This window comes from Paralichthys olivaceus, chromosome 1 (assembly GCF_024713975.1).
Source record: "Paralichthys olivaceus isolate ysfri-2021 chromosome 1, ASM2471397v2, whole genome shotgun sequence".
Taxonomy (NCBI): Eukaryota; Metazoa; Chordata; class Actinopteri; order Pleuronectiformes; family Paralichthyidae; genus Paralichthys; species Paralichthys olivaceus.
In genome coordinates, this window is record NC_091093.1 from 4,915,093 (window position 1) to 4,930,508 (window position 15,416).

The 15,416-nt window shown below is 43.1% G+C and overlaps 2 protein-coding genes across 5 annotated transcripts in view; one reads left to right on the forward strand and one right to left on the reverse strand.

Annotated features, from left to right (window-relative positions):
• dpy19l3 (dpy-19 like C-mannosyltransferase 3) overlaps window positions 1–6,905 on the forward strand; it is a 55,265-nt gene extending 48,360 nt beyond the window's left edge. For all 4 annotated transcript variants that reach the window (XM_020080343.2, XM_020080344.2, XM_069532240.1 and 1 more), the window contains 2 exons: window positions 183–341; window positions 1,680–6,905. In XM_020080343.2, coding sequence (XP_019935902.1) covers window positions 183–341; window positions 1,680–1,883 — 363 coding nt within the window. In that variant the 3' untranslated portion in view covers window positions 1,884–6,905. The remainder of the gene's footprint in view (window positions 1–182; window positions 342–1,679) is intronic.
• A 63-nt stretch (window positions 6,906–6,968) lies between these two features.
• LOC109624855 (neural-cadherin) overlaps window positions 6,969–15,416 on the reverse strand; it is a 271,831-nt gene continuing 263,383 nt past the window's right edge. Inside the window, exons 36-37 of the mRNA XM_069532203.1 lie at window positions 11,864–12,018; window positions 6,969–10,288 (exon numbers count right to left, since the gene is read on the reverse strand). Coding sequence (XP_069388304.1) covers window positions 9,683–10,288; window positions 11,864–12,018 — 761 coding nt within the window. The 3' untranslated portion in view covers window positions 6,969–9,682. The remainder of the gene's footprint in view (window positions 10,289–11,863; window positions 12,019–15,416) is intronic.

Here is a 15,416-nt window from a genome sequence, read left to right on the forward strand (position 1 = left end):
CATGTTATAATTAAATCTGAACTAACTTTCATCAAAACTGTAAAATAAATGTGCCTGGATGTTTTCTCCCTCCAACAATGTTGGTGTTACTTTGTCAAGCCAGACGATCTTTAGGGGGAAAAATCAATCACAAATCTACACAAACATAAACGAATCCACTTGTATTGTGCGTTAATGAGCAGGTCTATCAGGTGTACGCTCGTCAGTCCCCGGAGGACGTCCACGAGATCCTGAGAGCTGTGGGAGCCGACTACGTGGTGCTGGAGAACAGCATCTGTTACGAGCGGAGGCACAGGCGAGGCTGCAGACTGCGGGACCTGCTCGACCTGGCCAACGGACATGTGGGTGGCATTTATTTAATGACTCATCATGATTGTGTGTGGCCGCATGTTCCGTCCTCTCTGCTGACTTCTGGGACTGGGTGAAAGCTCTCAGCCTCCACAAAGATCAATAGTCTTACTTCTCATCTCCATGTCACTGTCTGTCACTCTCACTCTCTCGCTGTCGCTCTCTCCCTGTCGCTCTCTCTTTCGTTCCTCTCAGCCTCCCAACCCCAGCTCCTGCTGTCTCTCCTTATTTTGATGTTGGATGCCGCACTCTGGCTATTTGGATTACCAGAGGCGAGACAAGCTTCAATCTGACTGTCTGGCTCAGTGTGGTGTAAGACACATGAAACACATAGCTGATGTGTGCCTGTGTTTGTGATGGTGTAAATGTCACACAGCGTACACAACATCTGACATCTAGACAGCTTTATTGAAGGAATGCTGGGTTTACATCTATCTGTTCTTTCTCTCATTGGTTTGGTTCTTTTTTTCTTTTTTAGTTTCTTAGTTTCCTTGTCTATCTGTCTTTATGATTGTCCTTTTCGGCCTTCTTATTTTTTTGTTGAATCCAGAGCCCTCATCTATTTACTGTTATTACTGTTATTAATCTAGAGAGGAACATTAGGTTCCTATAAACTCTAAGTGAATGTTTATGCCTTTTTTTAAAGTACGAGATCATCAGTCAAAATATCAGTTAATCTGCTTCATCAGGACAATGTTGATGGTTTGATCAGATTTGAAACATAAAGAAATGAATGACCCCAATCATTCTGATTTAAACGTTTATATATGTGACCATCAAGGACAAAACAAAATGATCTTATTCAATGTTGAGTTGTTTGTTTGGTCTTGATGCTACCAAAATTAAATACTTTTTTGGGGCAGGATTTTTTTCATTTTATTAAGACAATTTGTCAAGAAACTATTTCTTTATAAACTTGCAGTGTTTTATTAATATAGCAATCAATAATGACGAAAAATATTTTGAAGAATAAAAATCGGTGGCCACATTTCGACTAATAGGTCCCGCTATACTCACACCTGATGTCCAGACTGCTGTGGCGTTGTCAAGCACCTTAAACAGAAGGAAGTCTGGAGGTGCATGTTTGCTTCCTGATTGATCAGTAATGGCGGATCCTTTTCTGATTCATCTCGTGACCCTTTTCCAGAAGATAACAAACTGCAGCTGTGAATTTAACACTGATAACAAATTACAAGCACTGCTGACCTTGTTGTCTCTGCTTGCAGCTGCTATGCAATTTTATTATTAGCGTGGATCAACTCACAGCCAGCTACAAATATACTTCAGTGTTAACAATCTGACATTCTTGCTGCTGTTCTCTGTGCCATCAGATCATGGATGGACCCGGAGAGAACGACCCGGACCTTGTCCCTGCCTCCCACCCTCGATTTTGCGAGGCTGTCAAGACGGACCCACCAGATTACACGGCTCTGTTCACCAGAACATTCCAGAACAAAACCTTCCACGTGTACAGGGTCAAGAAGAAACGCAAGAAAAATGCCAAGACTTTATCAGAGCCCAGTGCGACTCAATAGAAGGAGCAGGGCTGTAAGAAAAACCCCGTCAGAGGTCAGAGAGGAGAGAGACGGAGGAGAAGAAGAGATAAAAGCACTGAATCCTCGCTGTTCTTCTGTCTCCTCTCTGCACAGTGCCCAGCTGTGATCATGCCCATTATTTTTTAACACACGGCTCTGTGAACTGTGGTGATGGAGCGGTGAGCAGGTTCAAGCTCGGCGCTGCATTGTTTTAGTTAGAGGAGTGTGGGAGCATCTGTAGAGAGTCCTGCTTTGGGTTGTTTCTGCCTCCACCCGTCCACCTGCTCTTCTCCCAGCTCTCACCGGTACAGATGAAAAGAGACAGAAAGAAATGGCAGAGTCTGGAACAACTAACCACTAAGGATTTAGTGTCATATGAAGTCATCATTGTCATTTCCACACAGGGCATCATGAAAGGAGGATCAAAGTCATTGCTACTGTTCTTATGAATTATTAGAATAATTGGTTTCTCTTTCATGCAGAATAGGTTTGGGGTTCAACCACAGTCATCCACGGCCAACATCAGATCAGAACCTTTTAAAATCCTTGATCACGTTTAGTATTTTAGGTCCACTTTTAAGATTTGACAATGTAATACTCTGATGAACAGAGCATTTTTCTGGATACGCAGTATATTACATACGGTGTTTTCTGTTGAGATCTTCTTTACCAGTTGAAATATATGAAATAAATCAAAGAATTGCCAAAAGATTTTGTTGATCTCAACAAATATTTAATACGAGTTTGAGCTAGATCCACAATGGAGGCTGGCTATGGGAACCCAACAAGTGTTTCGACAAGTTAGAGCTACTGCAGTGGTGGAAATTCACATTGCCAGTTAGTAAATTAGCTGTATTTGCAAAATGTGGATCAAAACTCGAACAATAGGTTCTCTCTAAATATCCCAACATTAGCCAATAAAACTAAGGAAGCACTGTAGTGATCTGAGAAATAATATGATTGTCAAGGCCACACCAGAAAGAGTTTTAGTTGACGGAGGAGAAGAAACAAAAGTCTACTGGACCGCCCGCGCATGTAAATGAGCTAATTTAGCCTCAACCGTTTTGGACCCTGTGGCTCTGCCATCCCACAAAAGTCAGCAAAGATGGTGAAAGAGCCACTGTGATGAATTAATTATATTCTAAAGTTTCTGGTTTGTCTTTATGATTTCATCCACAGCATGTTTAGGACTGAACTTTTGTGTTCATTTAAAAGTGAAGTGCAAATTCTACTCTTGACAGTGGATGTAACAATATCATCCCAACTCAAAGTCCACCGCTTTCAGACTGAACTCCAGATAATCTCCTGAAGTTCTTCGGAGGGGCAACACAAATGTCCGAGTCAGTTCCCCAGAGTAAACACTCTGGGGAATGTCTGAATGAGCCCGTGTGAGAACACAGCAGGAGATTATCTAGAGGACTCACAGCGAGTGAGTGGGCATGTTGAAGTTTCTAACACGCAACATGATGTGACACTAAAAAAAACCTAAAATCTCAGTGTGAAAAAGTGGAGCCATACAGGTTGTCACCTTGAAAAGACTTTAAGAGTCGATGTGCCGCAAACAAAAACCTGTGATCTCCACAGCTGAATTACGATGCATTCTATGTCACCCCCACCTAAACACTCCAGAGAATCCTGTGTTGCTGTGAACGTGTCTGAGCGGAGAATGTCCTGCTGTGCTGTTCATTCAACATTTCCTGGAGTGGAACTTGACTTGGTCACAGATCAGATACACGTACATGCTTATAGTTGCATTTTCAGATTTTAGGTCCCTTTCTAAAAGGAAGAGCACATTGCTCGAGCACATTTGACTCCGCAGCGATAGATGTTCTCAATTACCCCGAGAAACCAGACAGAAATAATTTAGTTGGTTTCGACTCTGGCCTTCGTGGAAGCAGGTTCCCTCGCTGCCTGAATGTGTTTCTGCTGTAAAAACCGAGGTGAAAGCTGGTACCAAGTGATATTTGTGACAGTGTTGTTGTTGTTGTGATTGCTGTCATGTGTGTTTTTTTTTCTTTTTGTAAGCTCTGTGATTCTCATCAGCAGCAGCCACAACCTTTTCCCTCTCTGTTCTCTCTCTGTCTCACACACACACAGTCACAAACACACATGAATAATGTAAGTGGTGAGGAAATTGCAGCAGGCTAACAACGCCGCTGATTCCCCGCCGCAATCCAAAATAGTTTGTGACGGGGGGGGGGGAGAGGGAGAGGGCCCACACTTGCATATCAAACTGAGGCTTTGTGGTTAGAGAGGAAATGGCGGGTGGGGTGGAGAGGGGAGGACAGAAAAGGCTCATATTTAAACAGCAGCAGACGAGGGATGAGAAGTGCATCAGAACATCGCAATGATCTGAACCCCTCCCTCGTTTTTTCTTTTATCTCCTCTCAAAGGGGTGGGGGGGTTGAAAGGCTGGTACTATGTCGATAATAATTGATCGGCCACACATGGTGTCGCCTGCTACAATGAGCCATTATGTGGGTATTACACACTTCTCCCTCGTTCACATCTCAGTCAGCCTGTATTTGTACACTTGTTAATAAGGACCTCCGTCTTTGAAAATCCACACCCTCGCAGACGCACGAACACTCTTGCCAGGTTGTTATGGCGCATTCCATAACGTGTTGTTAGTTAACCGCACAGCTACATTGTAATGCATACCAATTAGATCAGTGCGAAACAGTGGCGCACTGACCCCCCCCCCCCCCTGCACGCCTTCATATTGGATGTTAAATTTAGAAGGTCTGATTGCTTTATTTGAACAAAGTGATTCCATTATGTTTGCCTAATAAGAGCGTACTAATGTAATTTTTTTTCAGCATTGTTAATTTCCATACATATTGGGATTAGTAGTTCACTCGGAGACGTGATGTCTGCCTATGGTTCCCGTAATGAAAAGGAGATGAAGAGATCCATTAAGTTGTGTGCACATAGAATGCAGCTCAACACTTCATTTAGCCTTGTTTTAAAGAACTAGTAGATGTTGCTGAAACAAATGCAGCCACTTGAATTCTGGCCTTTTGTTTCAGAAATGAATCATTTAAAGGTTCAGTGTGTAAGATTTAGGGGAAAGGGATTGTTGGCAGAAATTGAATATAAATTAATCCTAGTGATGTTTTCACTGGTGTGTTTCATCTAAATTGAATGAATTGTTGTTTTCTTTACCATAGAATGAACCCTTTATATTTAAATACTTTATATTAACATGGAGGGGGGTCCTCTCTGTGGAGGCCGCCATGTTTTCTACTGTCGTCCAAACTGGACAAACTAAAACCTTTTGAGTTTTCATGACAACTGAAGTTCACCACAGGTTCTCCTTCATGTTGGGAAGGGGGGGAGTGAGGGGTGTTCAGCTGCAACATGCAACTTCACCTCTAGATGTCACTAAATTCTACACACTAAACCTTTAACAGAGTGTAGGATTTTTCTTTTTCATAAACTGGAGAGCATGTTTGAAGTTGGAGAGTGATGTTTTGGTGATGAAGCCTGGTTCTAAGATGATTCTCTTCTCAAAGGCTGAGGATGTCGGCTCTATGCAGTCCCACTGTTGGATACGGGAAGTGTACACGGATCAATCACTATGTTAAACCACTGATGTGTAGTGAATAATATTGATTAACATTACGATGGCAACTATCAAGGGGTGGGATGTAATAGGCAGTAAATTAGGTTCTAGAAGTTATTGTGTTACAGAGGCAGGAAAAATAAACCATGCACCATGACGTCATTTTTTCTGTACCCTGTCAAAGTAACCGTCCATATGGGTCTGTCAAAGACATCTAGATAACACCCCCACAACAAGGGCGGGAACCTTTATTCCTCCTCACTATAACATTCTATTGGATGGGGAGTTTTGACAGACTCCAGCAGACGCAAGGAGAAAATCTGAAGTGCAGGAAATTAAAGCACAGGGTGTATTTGAGTGCGAGCGGAAAATTAAAACAAGTCTTGCTCTCAAACTGAAATAAATCCTCTTGAATAAAGGAAGGGGAAAAAAAACCATCCAAGTATTCATGTATTTGAAACGTTCGGTTACAACTGATGGAGCACTTAGTACTAATACTAATACTGCAGTTCCTCAATACCATCACTGTTACACCGACTCTGGCTCAAATGACATCATAAATAAGATGGCAGCTCCTATATCTGGGATATTTTGGCTTCATTGTACAGTGGGAAGACATGAAGACGCGTTATCCATCTTTATGTACAGTGTACGGCTCTCCTGGTTTGCAGTGCTACATTAAGTGGTACATCCATGTTACCACAGGCCAGAGTTGTTTTTGCACGTGTGTCCTCAACAGTATTCAGTTAGTGGTTTGAATGTGATCGTATTATTCCAGTTTGTTATCACAAGCAGAAGGGATCAACTGAGTCTGATACATTTCAGATCTAAATGTTCTATCTACTTCTGACGAACTGCAGTTTTGCTAACTGTGCCATTCTGAGAGTTGTTAAGTGGAAGCATCAATACAGAGGCTTCTCACTGAGTCTGTGCCATTTAAAAACATCGCAACTATTTGTTGTTGTGACATTTCCACAGGGAGTATAAGGGTTTCAATAGCGTGTGTTGACAGACCACTGTGCACACACTGGTACTACAGAAGTGACTGACAGGAAACTGTTGCACCTTGTGACCCTGAATATTATCATCTTGAGCACAGGTACTGATACGGTCTGAGTGGAAACAGATGACTTCTGGGTTTATATAAAAAAATGATGTATGTTTGTGAGTGCCTGTGGCTATTTCCTCTATTTTGATGTCCTTTTTTTTTTTTGACTCCACTTTACTCATGTTGTTCAGCTAGGTTTTCTACTGTTGGACATTTTTCATATCAGACATCAAACGCACTAGTGAATGTTTACAACCCAAAAGTGTTTCCGTGCCAAGCAATGTACTGGTGGAAGTGATATGTGATATAACCTGAGTTGAGTTGAAATCTTTTCCAATGCCAGTGGTAGTTATTAGACACATCTATGTTCCATGACAGTATGACCAATAAAAGTATTTCTTTTTCAGTATGTGTGGTCAGAACCTTCATTTTCTCTTTCTTTTTACAGATGCAGTCATGATGCAGCACAGTCACTGGTGCAAATAAAAGAATTTATTGAGGAAAGAAAATGATCAAAGCAAATACAAAACACTTACATAACTGTCCAAAGCTCATCACCATCATGATGATAAGAAAGATATGTCCGGTTAGATTCTTTTTATTTTGTCTTAGAAGCTACACATTTTAAACCTATGGTGCTTTTCTTGGCAAACAGCGATACTTGTAACGGATCTATCTCTGTATTTACAAATGAGGTAAAAACATTAACTATGTTCACAACAGGTCTGCACCCAGAACACAACATTTAGGAAGCTGCTTTATGGTACAAATGAATGGAGATGGGAATTGAGCTGCTGCTCTGCACAGCTGCAGAGAGGAGGAAGTGAGGCATGAAGCATCTTCATCCCCCCCACTCTGTGTGGCTCAGCCTCACTCTACAGGAGAATAAAAACATCCCTGCCTAGGAAATACCTACTCTCTATTAAAATAAACGAAGAATCCTGTGTCTAACTATCAGGTGTCATCCCACAGTGTGCTGCCGCCTCACCTGACAGCCAAGTCTCTCATTTTCAAAATCCGCAGTTGCCTCGGCTTTCCATAAAATAGCACGTTTCTGGAGAGTCGCAATCTGGGAATCGACTCCTCTGTTGACTTTTTTTTTAAAGTACCCGCAATCCTTTGGTGTCTTTTCGCAGCGTGACAGCAAGCCATCAGCTTCTATTAGGCTTAGTGGCCTGACGTGTTTTCACACATTCCTACCCTCTAAATGCTCTCTGCCAACAGGCTCGGCTCTGCCAAATGTGAAGACGAATGAGAACAAAAAAAGAGCACGATGACAGTGGTGCAGCTGCTTCCAGCAGAACAAACCACCTGAAATACCAGGAGAAGCCAGTTTCGCTTTTTTTTTTTTTTTTGTGGGGGGTGATTGCTTGAAGAAAAGTGGATGAGGGGGTGTGTTGTTGTGGGAGTGAGGACTCGTGTATTTATGCCATTTGCTGTGCAACAAACCGTTTCTGCAGAAAACCATTTCTCCCAGCATCTGTCCCCTCTCTACAGCTCCCTGCGGAGCCACTGAGCTCCATGGTGCACTAGTGGCAAATTTCACCACAGAGCCAGGCACTTGTTAAGATGATTCTTCCCTGCCTCCCTCGCTCATTCACTCTCTGATTCAACCCTCTATCCTGTAATCATCTCTCTTATCAAAGGTGAAAAGAACAGGCCCCTTTCTGCTCTCCCCCTTCGCTGCTTGTTATTGTTCTTTGCCTCTTCTTTTGCCCTTTCTTCTCAATGTTTCTACAACAGCAGGAAGTCCCTTTTTCGTGAAGTTGAGAGGGGTGAAAAAAAAGGATCCATCAACTTGATGTGAGAGAGAAGGCAAACCAGAGGAACGCTTGCCACTGTGCCCAAAGCTCAGATAATAAGTGTTATTTCAGTCCAATTTCCCACAATCACAATTATAACTCACTTTCAGCCAAGTGAATGTGAATTTAGCAAGGGACAATGCTCAAGAGTTGTTTTTGAAATGCATATGGCACAGGTATGATAGGTCAGAACTATATTTGAATTATCATTACACATTAAATCATCCTCTTCCTACATTTGTTTTTATTGAGTAGACACCTTTGAAAGCCATGTGGCGTTATTTGTATTCTACCGAGCCATTGTCAGTTAAAATAGTCTCTGGCAGCCACCACATTTGGTATGCCTGAGAAAGAGTGTGCATGGAGCAGAGCAACAGAGCAAGCATTTCCTCTCTCCTGAGGTCCGCACGTCCAGTCCCATTTCTTTGTAACAAAGCTGTTTGAATTTTTGTGCACCCTCCCTCGGGTGAGGAGGAACAGGCAGCAGAGGAGTGGGAACGAGAATAGGAAATCAAATGAACACGAGGGTGCAGTAGTAAGTAGAAAGCTTGATGTTTTACAACCCACGGAGCTTTGAAACTTGAAACACCCAACCAATACAGAATTACTCAACTCAGCGAAAGACACTTTACCAGAAAAAAAAAAAGTCACCCCGCAAACCAGTGATGGTTGAAGCACTTTTTCTCATACAAACATTGATAGAAGCTGTGTACAGCCAGGCAGTGAGAACACCACGTGTCCACTATATAGTGAAAATCCAAACCGTATCATAAGGGCTATAGTCAGTATGATCCCACCCATTTTCACTGCTTCATTACTTAACGGTGCAGTGTGGAATATACTGTCCTCTCTTTATTTACAAAGATTCAATTCAGCAACAAGGTGCTAAAAATACATTTTATGTAAAACTTGGGCAAAATGTGTTTTGTGTTACATTTAAGTCCAGAGCAGCTCACGATGTTAGAATTAGAAAACAGAGGGCATTTGGGTTTTTCATCATTTTCTTCCGACAGTGAAGCTAAGCTCCATCATGATGAGTAGCCGTGGTGGAGGGTTGTGTCCTGAAGCCTTTAACCTGACTGGCAGGTTTGATAAAGTCTGCTCCTTCAATATTGTTGTCCGAAGTGGAGGGAGCACAAAGCGACAGGGTCTTTTCAGAGGGACACTTTCATCTGTCTGTTAAGCCGCCGCATTGATTGACAGGCCTCATCATCCAGTAAATACAACACCTTCCGTATAAGTTGCCAGCAAGTGCTGGGAGTCTCTCTCTGTCACTCAGCCGCTCGCTGATTTTCCGCCTCGGTCACCAGTAAGTGTCTAATTAATTGTTTCAGGCGGGCCGGTTTTCAAGGTCCTAGCAGTTTTGGTCTGGGTACACCCGAACTCAGAGGTCGCTGGCCTCCGCTCGCTCGTACAAGGCCCGCAGCTTCTCAAAGCGAGGCCCCCACTCCTCGAGTGTCTCCTCTCTCCTCGCCTCCCCTCCTCCTTCCCCGCCACTGGCCCCATCCAGCCCCGCTGAGCTGAAAGAGCTGAGGGACCCGGCGGGCGAGCCTCCTCCCTCAGTGGAGAAGACCTGCAGGGAGTCGAAAGGCCCAGTGTCTGGATGCTGGTCGGCATCGCGGATGATCTCGCACAGGTAGCGTGCCAGGTCCTGGCTGGAGAAGGACAGGGAGCGGCGTGCCAGCTGGGAGGGCCGGGCTTGGCCCTGGGCCGGGAGCCTTGCAGGGGGGACATCCCTGCGGATGCTGGTGGTGGTGGTAGCGGTGGAGGAGGTGGAGGCTGCTGAGGGGGGCAGGGTTGTGGAGCTGGCTGTCCGACTGAGGGAGTCCAGTGGCTGGACGGAGGGCGTGGCAGGGGGCGCCTGGTGTAGCAAGTGGTGGTGATGGTGAGGAGGAGGAGGATGGTGCAGGGCTCTGGAGCGGCAGTACTGGACCGACTGGGCCGGGCTCGGCTGGAGGGACTTCTGCAGCTCTGCCATGTCATAGGCATTCTGGAAACACAAGTAAACAGCCACACACATGAGCAGAGAAAAACTCCAGCACAGAAGCTGTGAAAAAAGGAGAGAAAGACTGAATGTTTTGGGGGAAAGGCAGTAAAAAAATGAAATGTGGCAGTGAGAGAGAAGAAATGAAAAGAGAGGTGAAAGACAATCACCTCTTCCTGTTACCTTCGCTGTGAACGTTTCACCTGTTTAAGTTTCCAATCTATCTCCATTTACTGTCTCAGAGAATTATCATACATTTGAGTGGACTGTCTGTGTGTGTGTGTGTGTGGTCTGTGTGTGTCTGTGTGCGTTTGTGTGTGCATGTGTGAGGCAGAGGAGATAAAAACTATGGGTGGAAGTGATTAATACAGGCGATGAAGGGCTTCTCTCTCTTTCCATCCATTCCTCATATTCTGTTGAATTGGGGTATAGTAGACGCCACTTAGCCCAATTCACGCTTCTGCATCAAAGCTACGCTGTAAGTACGCATGTAGCCTACACGCAGGCTGAGCATTCATTCATGGTTATGCAAAGGTGTGAGTGTGAGTCACGCTGCAATTACACCGCCATGCCGCCAGTGGCAGTACAGTAACTGCTGGTTTTGAGTCTCTTCCGAATTCTGGTCCACTTATTTACAAATTCTCTGGCATCTCTGTTTACTTCAGAACAATGGCGACTGAGCAGATCGTGTTGGAGTTGGAGCTTATAGATGTAAGAGAGAAGTTATTATGTCATAAAGAACTGTAACGAAGAAAAGAAAGTTCGTTCCTTCAGCTCAATTTTGAGTTAGGACTAACACTCACACACACTGTGACCGCTGTATCCAGTCTCTTGAGCGCTAATGTGACTGCACCAAATCTGTAACCACGGCAGCAGAGATGAAAAGGAAGAAGAAAAAACAGAAAAACCCAGGGACGTGGGAGGAGGAGGAAGAGACGATACACACAGAGGAGGTGTGGGTCGCTTTGTAAAACTGATTATGTGATGAGTGGAAAGTGCTGTTTTTATTCCTCAAGAGAGCTTTCAAACAGGACCCTTGAGAATTAACTACAGCATCTGCTCTGCTATAGGGGATCTGTGTGTGTGTGTGTGTGTGTGTGTGTTTGCTTTGCATGTTTGACTGCAAGTGATTTACAATAAGGGGGACAAGACCGTGAGGGCTTTAGGATACCAGGTGTGATTACAACCTGTGTAAGAAGGTATCTTTTCCAATTCTGTGTTTGTGTGTGTGCGTGTGTGTATGTGTGTGAGCAAATGTGTGCACAAGCAGCACAGCGGCTATGTGTGTTTGTTTCGATCAAAGCCTCGACATTATACAGGCGCTTAAGGACTGCTGAGTACTTGTGGGTTACAGTGGCTGTTGTATTTTGTGTGGGCCTAATTAAAACGTTAATTAAAACGATAATTAAAACACACGCAGTGAATCCATTGCATCCACTGCTATAAGTATTTCCAAAATAATCAATACCAATAACAGCCAGAATTGTGTTGTTGAAAAATGATTCACCTTCATGGAAGCGCAGGTATAAAAGCGTTTTAATGGTGAGAACACGTGTGTGAGTGTACGTGTGGGTGATGTACCTGGTCCTCCTCCCCACCTCCCTCCTCGTCATAGTTGAGGACGTTCTCTCGGATGTCCTCCCACCCGTCGTGGTGCGCTGAGACGTGGTAAACGCCCTCCTTCAGCCCTTTGTAGCTCCTCCAGCGGGTGTAGAGGAAAATGCCCAGCAGCAGCACTGTGGTTGAGACAGACAGTAGCGCAGGTTTAATCAGTGCAGGCATTAGCAGTACATATTAAATTAAATTCAATTAAAAGATCCTTCAGTCAATTAAGGCACGGCCAAAGAGAGAATTGCTATTTAATGGAGCCTTGAGCATCATTTGCTGACAAAAAGTGATAGGAAATGTGGTAATTTGTCTGGGTTTGATTTGAAAATAAGGCTTGGAGTCTTTACAACAAAACATTTTCCTCTGTTCAATCATATACCAACAACCCCTTATTCTTCTGCCCAATGTGTCTGGTAACACCACAGCCAAGAGAGGGGACAGCAGAGAGAAATTGTTGAGGTTTGCAAAGCAACTGGCGAAATGATGCTAAAAGACTAATTAATTGTTAGCTTCAGAGCACATCTGATTTAGTGGGATGTGAAAATGCTGCATATCAAGGGAAAATGATGGATGTTATGCTGCTTAACATTAGTATCATCACAGGAACGTTTCAGACCAAAAGCAATTGATTCATTCGAGATACAGTAACTTCAGTAACTGCCAAAGGAACAACAGGAGGATTCAGTACTTTCATACTTAAGCTGGACTGGGTCAATGTATCTGTCATTATATTGGATAAAGGTAACACTCTTCAACACGTTGATCTGTTATTATATATATACATATATATATATATATATATATATATATATGTATATATATATATATATAAAATAAACATATCAGAGCTTGATAGACTGGCTAGTACCAGTCTAATATTCACTTAACTGGAAATATAATTCTGATTCACAGCTTCAGTCCTTTGCACCATTATCTCTGAGTTAAGGGTATTTATATTGTCCCTGAGATTATGACAGACCTCGTAGTTGGCGAATAACTTTAAGATTATAGCCACTGCAGTCACTGTAGACAGTGTTTGGTTGTGAATTAAATAAGCTTCAAAGATGCTGCCCAGGCCTTTCATTAGAGCTACTTACACTTCCATAACTGACAACTTAAAAATCTGAATTATTCTCATAATACATGGATAGTCTAACATTGCAAGAGCGATGATTGCTAATTAAAAAGTGGTAGCTTTTGATTTGTGGGTTTATTGCAGACAGTGGGCAGCAGATACAGACACACGCTTCATCCCACCTGCATTCTTTTACCCACTCAAGCATTGCTGTGACCTTTTCACATGAACAACAAATCCCCTGTGTCTTGTCTCCCAACTCCTCTTGCCTTAGTTAACACTTCACAATTCACTAGCCTTTAATAACCTGCTTTATATATACACACACACACACACACACACATATATTTATAACCCTGTGTCATTATTTGGCTGCTGTTTTTCAAAAAGGCGCATAAGAACAAAATGAGCGACTCTTTGGACAAACCTTTCCTACTCACCAGCCACCAGCTGTGCCCTGTGAGCGAGAGGCACACTTGTCTTCGCTCCTACTCTGTTCAGTTGAAGAGAGGCAGAGCAGAGGTTTTGTTACCCAGAAAGAGGGTGAGTGTTGTGTGAGACATGAAAGCTGCTTTCAAGCATATTGTACCCCTGAACTTTTCAAGACACTGCCCGGAGGAGCTGTATGTGTGAACGCAAATGTAGGAATCTGTCAAACCCATATCTGTTTAGTCCTATATAAAGATGGATGACAGTACTGCGCCACAAAATTGGAGCCAAAACCTTTACCCAATACCCAATACATTTTATTACAGATGGTTTCAGTTATTTTTTTGTAGTTCTTAACTGATGTATGTTCAAGTGCTCTCGCTCCAAATGCACAAGATGGTGGTGTGCATATTCAGTATTTTATCTACATTAAGTAGATAGTTGGAGGATGTGGAGGCACGTCATCCATCTTTATATACAGTGTATGGTTGAACCATACAGTAAATAGACTTTACCATATTCTCCATGGTACATGGTCTACGTCGTGTCCGACTGAGCAGATGTGAGAATAGAGTTGGTCAGTGAGCAGAGAATTCACTGCATATTTCCATTAGATGAGAAGTCATCTCATACAGACAATCTCTGGGTTGTGCTGCATTTGAAAAGGCAACTTTCAACATTATCTGGAGTCAATTTGTCAAATAATCTGTCACCTCTAGCTTCCCCTCGTGGTCATTTTAGGAGAAAAAACTGAAATAAACACATGGTGCAGATCTTGTCTTTAGTTATGTGCCTGATGGATGTCAAATGGGCCATGTGTCAGTCATTATTGCATACATCAGGAAAACATGTAAATGAGAACATCTGTGTGGGGAATCCAGCTGCAGTAAAACACTGTAAACGTGAGCACAGAGAGATCATAAAGGGCTGAAACCTACTGACACTATAGCACACCATGGATATGCAAATCAGTTCCACAACAGTTTTCACTGCATCTCAACTAGACACTTTGACATATATGGTGAGGCCATATACATGGTCCTGGCCAAGTCTTGTTTCCCTTCAAAGCTTTTTTCTAAAAATAGACAAGTATTTCTTCAGTTCTTCTTTCCATGCAGAACTGCTAAAGTAGCAACTTTGAGAAGATAAAATGTCGAGATCATATTTAATCATTTACAACCAAATGTCATTAATTAATCCTGACTGAATAATTTTCGGAATCATTCTCCATCTTCAAATCTGTTTTAGCACAGACCGCACAAAGGAGAGCTGTCTTTAATCACATTTGAGAGCAGCAGCAATCACATACCGTAAACGATTTTAACTGGCAGGGCTATAAATACACCGGCTGCTCAAATCCTATTAATCTGAGGTAAGACTTCACCATAAAAAAAAATCTGTGATCTTAAACAATTCCATGACATCTTTTAAATACGCACTGTTCCCGTCTCCCCCTCCATCCACCTCTGCTCCTCTTTTAAATCCACACATCCTGCTCCTACATCACAGCTAGCACCCAGCAGCCAATCCATCATGTAAGCACACCAACAGACAACACTCAAAGTCCCTGTGAATTGATAACACTCCATTAAAAGGCCCACCCTCTGACAACTCTGTGAGAGTAAAGTCACTCAGCCAGAAACCAGCTGCACACTGCAAGAGGAAAAATCAATATTCATTTACTGTCAACTTGTCATCCTTACCACAACTACTGTGTCGGACAGATTTATAAGATGAAATTGTTTCAAGAGATCCGCTGTTTAAGAGTGGCATTATGACTTTAAATGACAAGAGAAGGAAGAATATTACGGAATAAAGTAACCTGAGTGACAGACTTTTGGCAGAAAACACACAGAGAGAGTTTGATGTTAGAGAGGCAGTGAATTGGCAAAAACAAGGTCACTGGTTCAGTTTCCTGCCCCGACTGCAGTGGTCCTCGTTTACTGTGAGGTGGCCTGAGCCACCCAAACACAGAGGCAGTGTTGAGAAGCAGCTGGTCGCTGCAGCAGCAGAGTTTCTCTG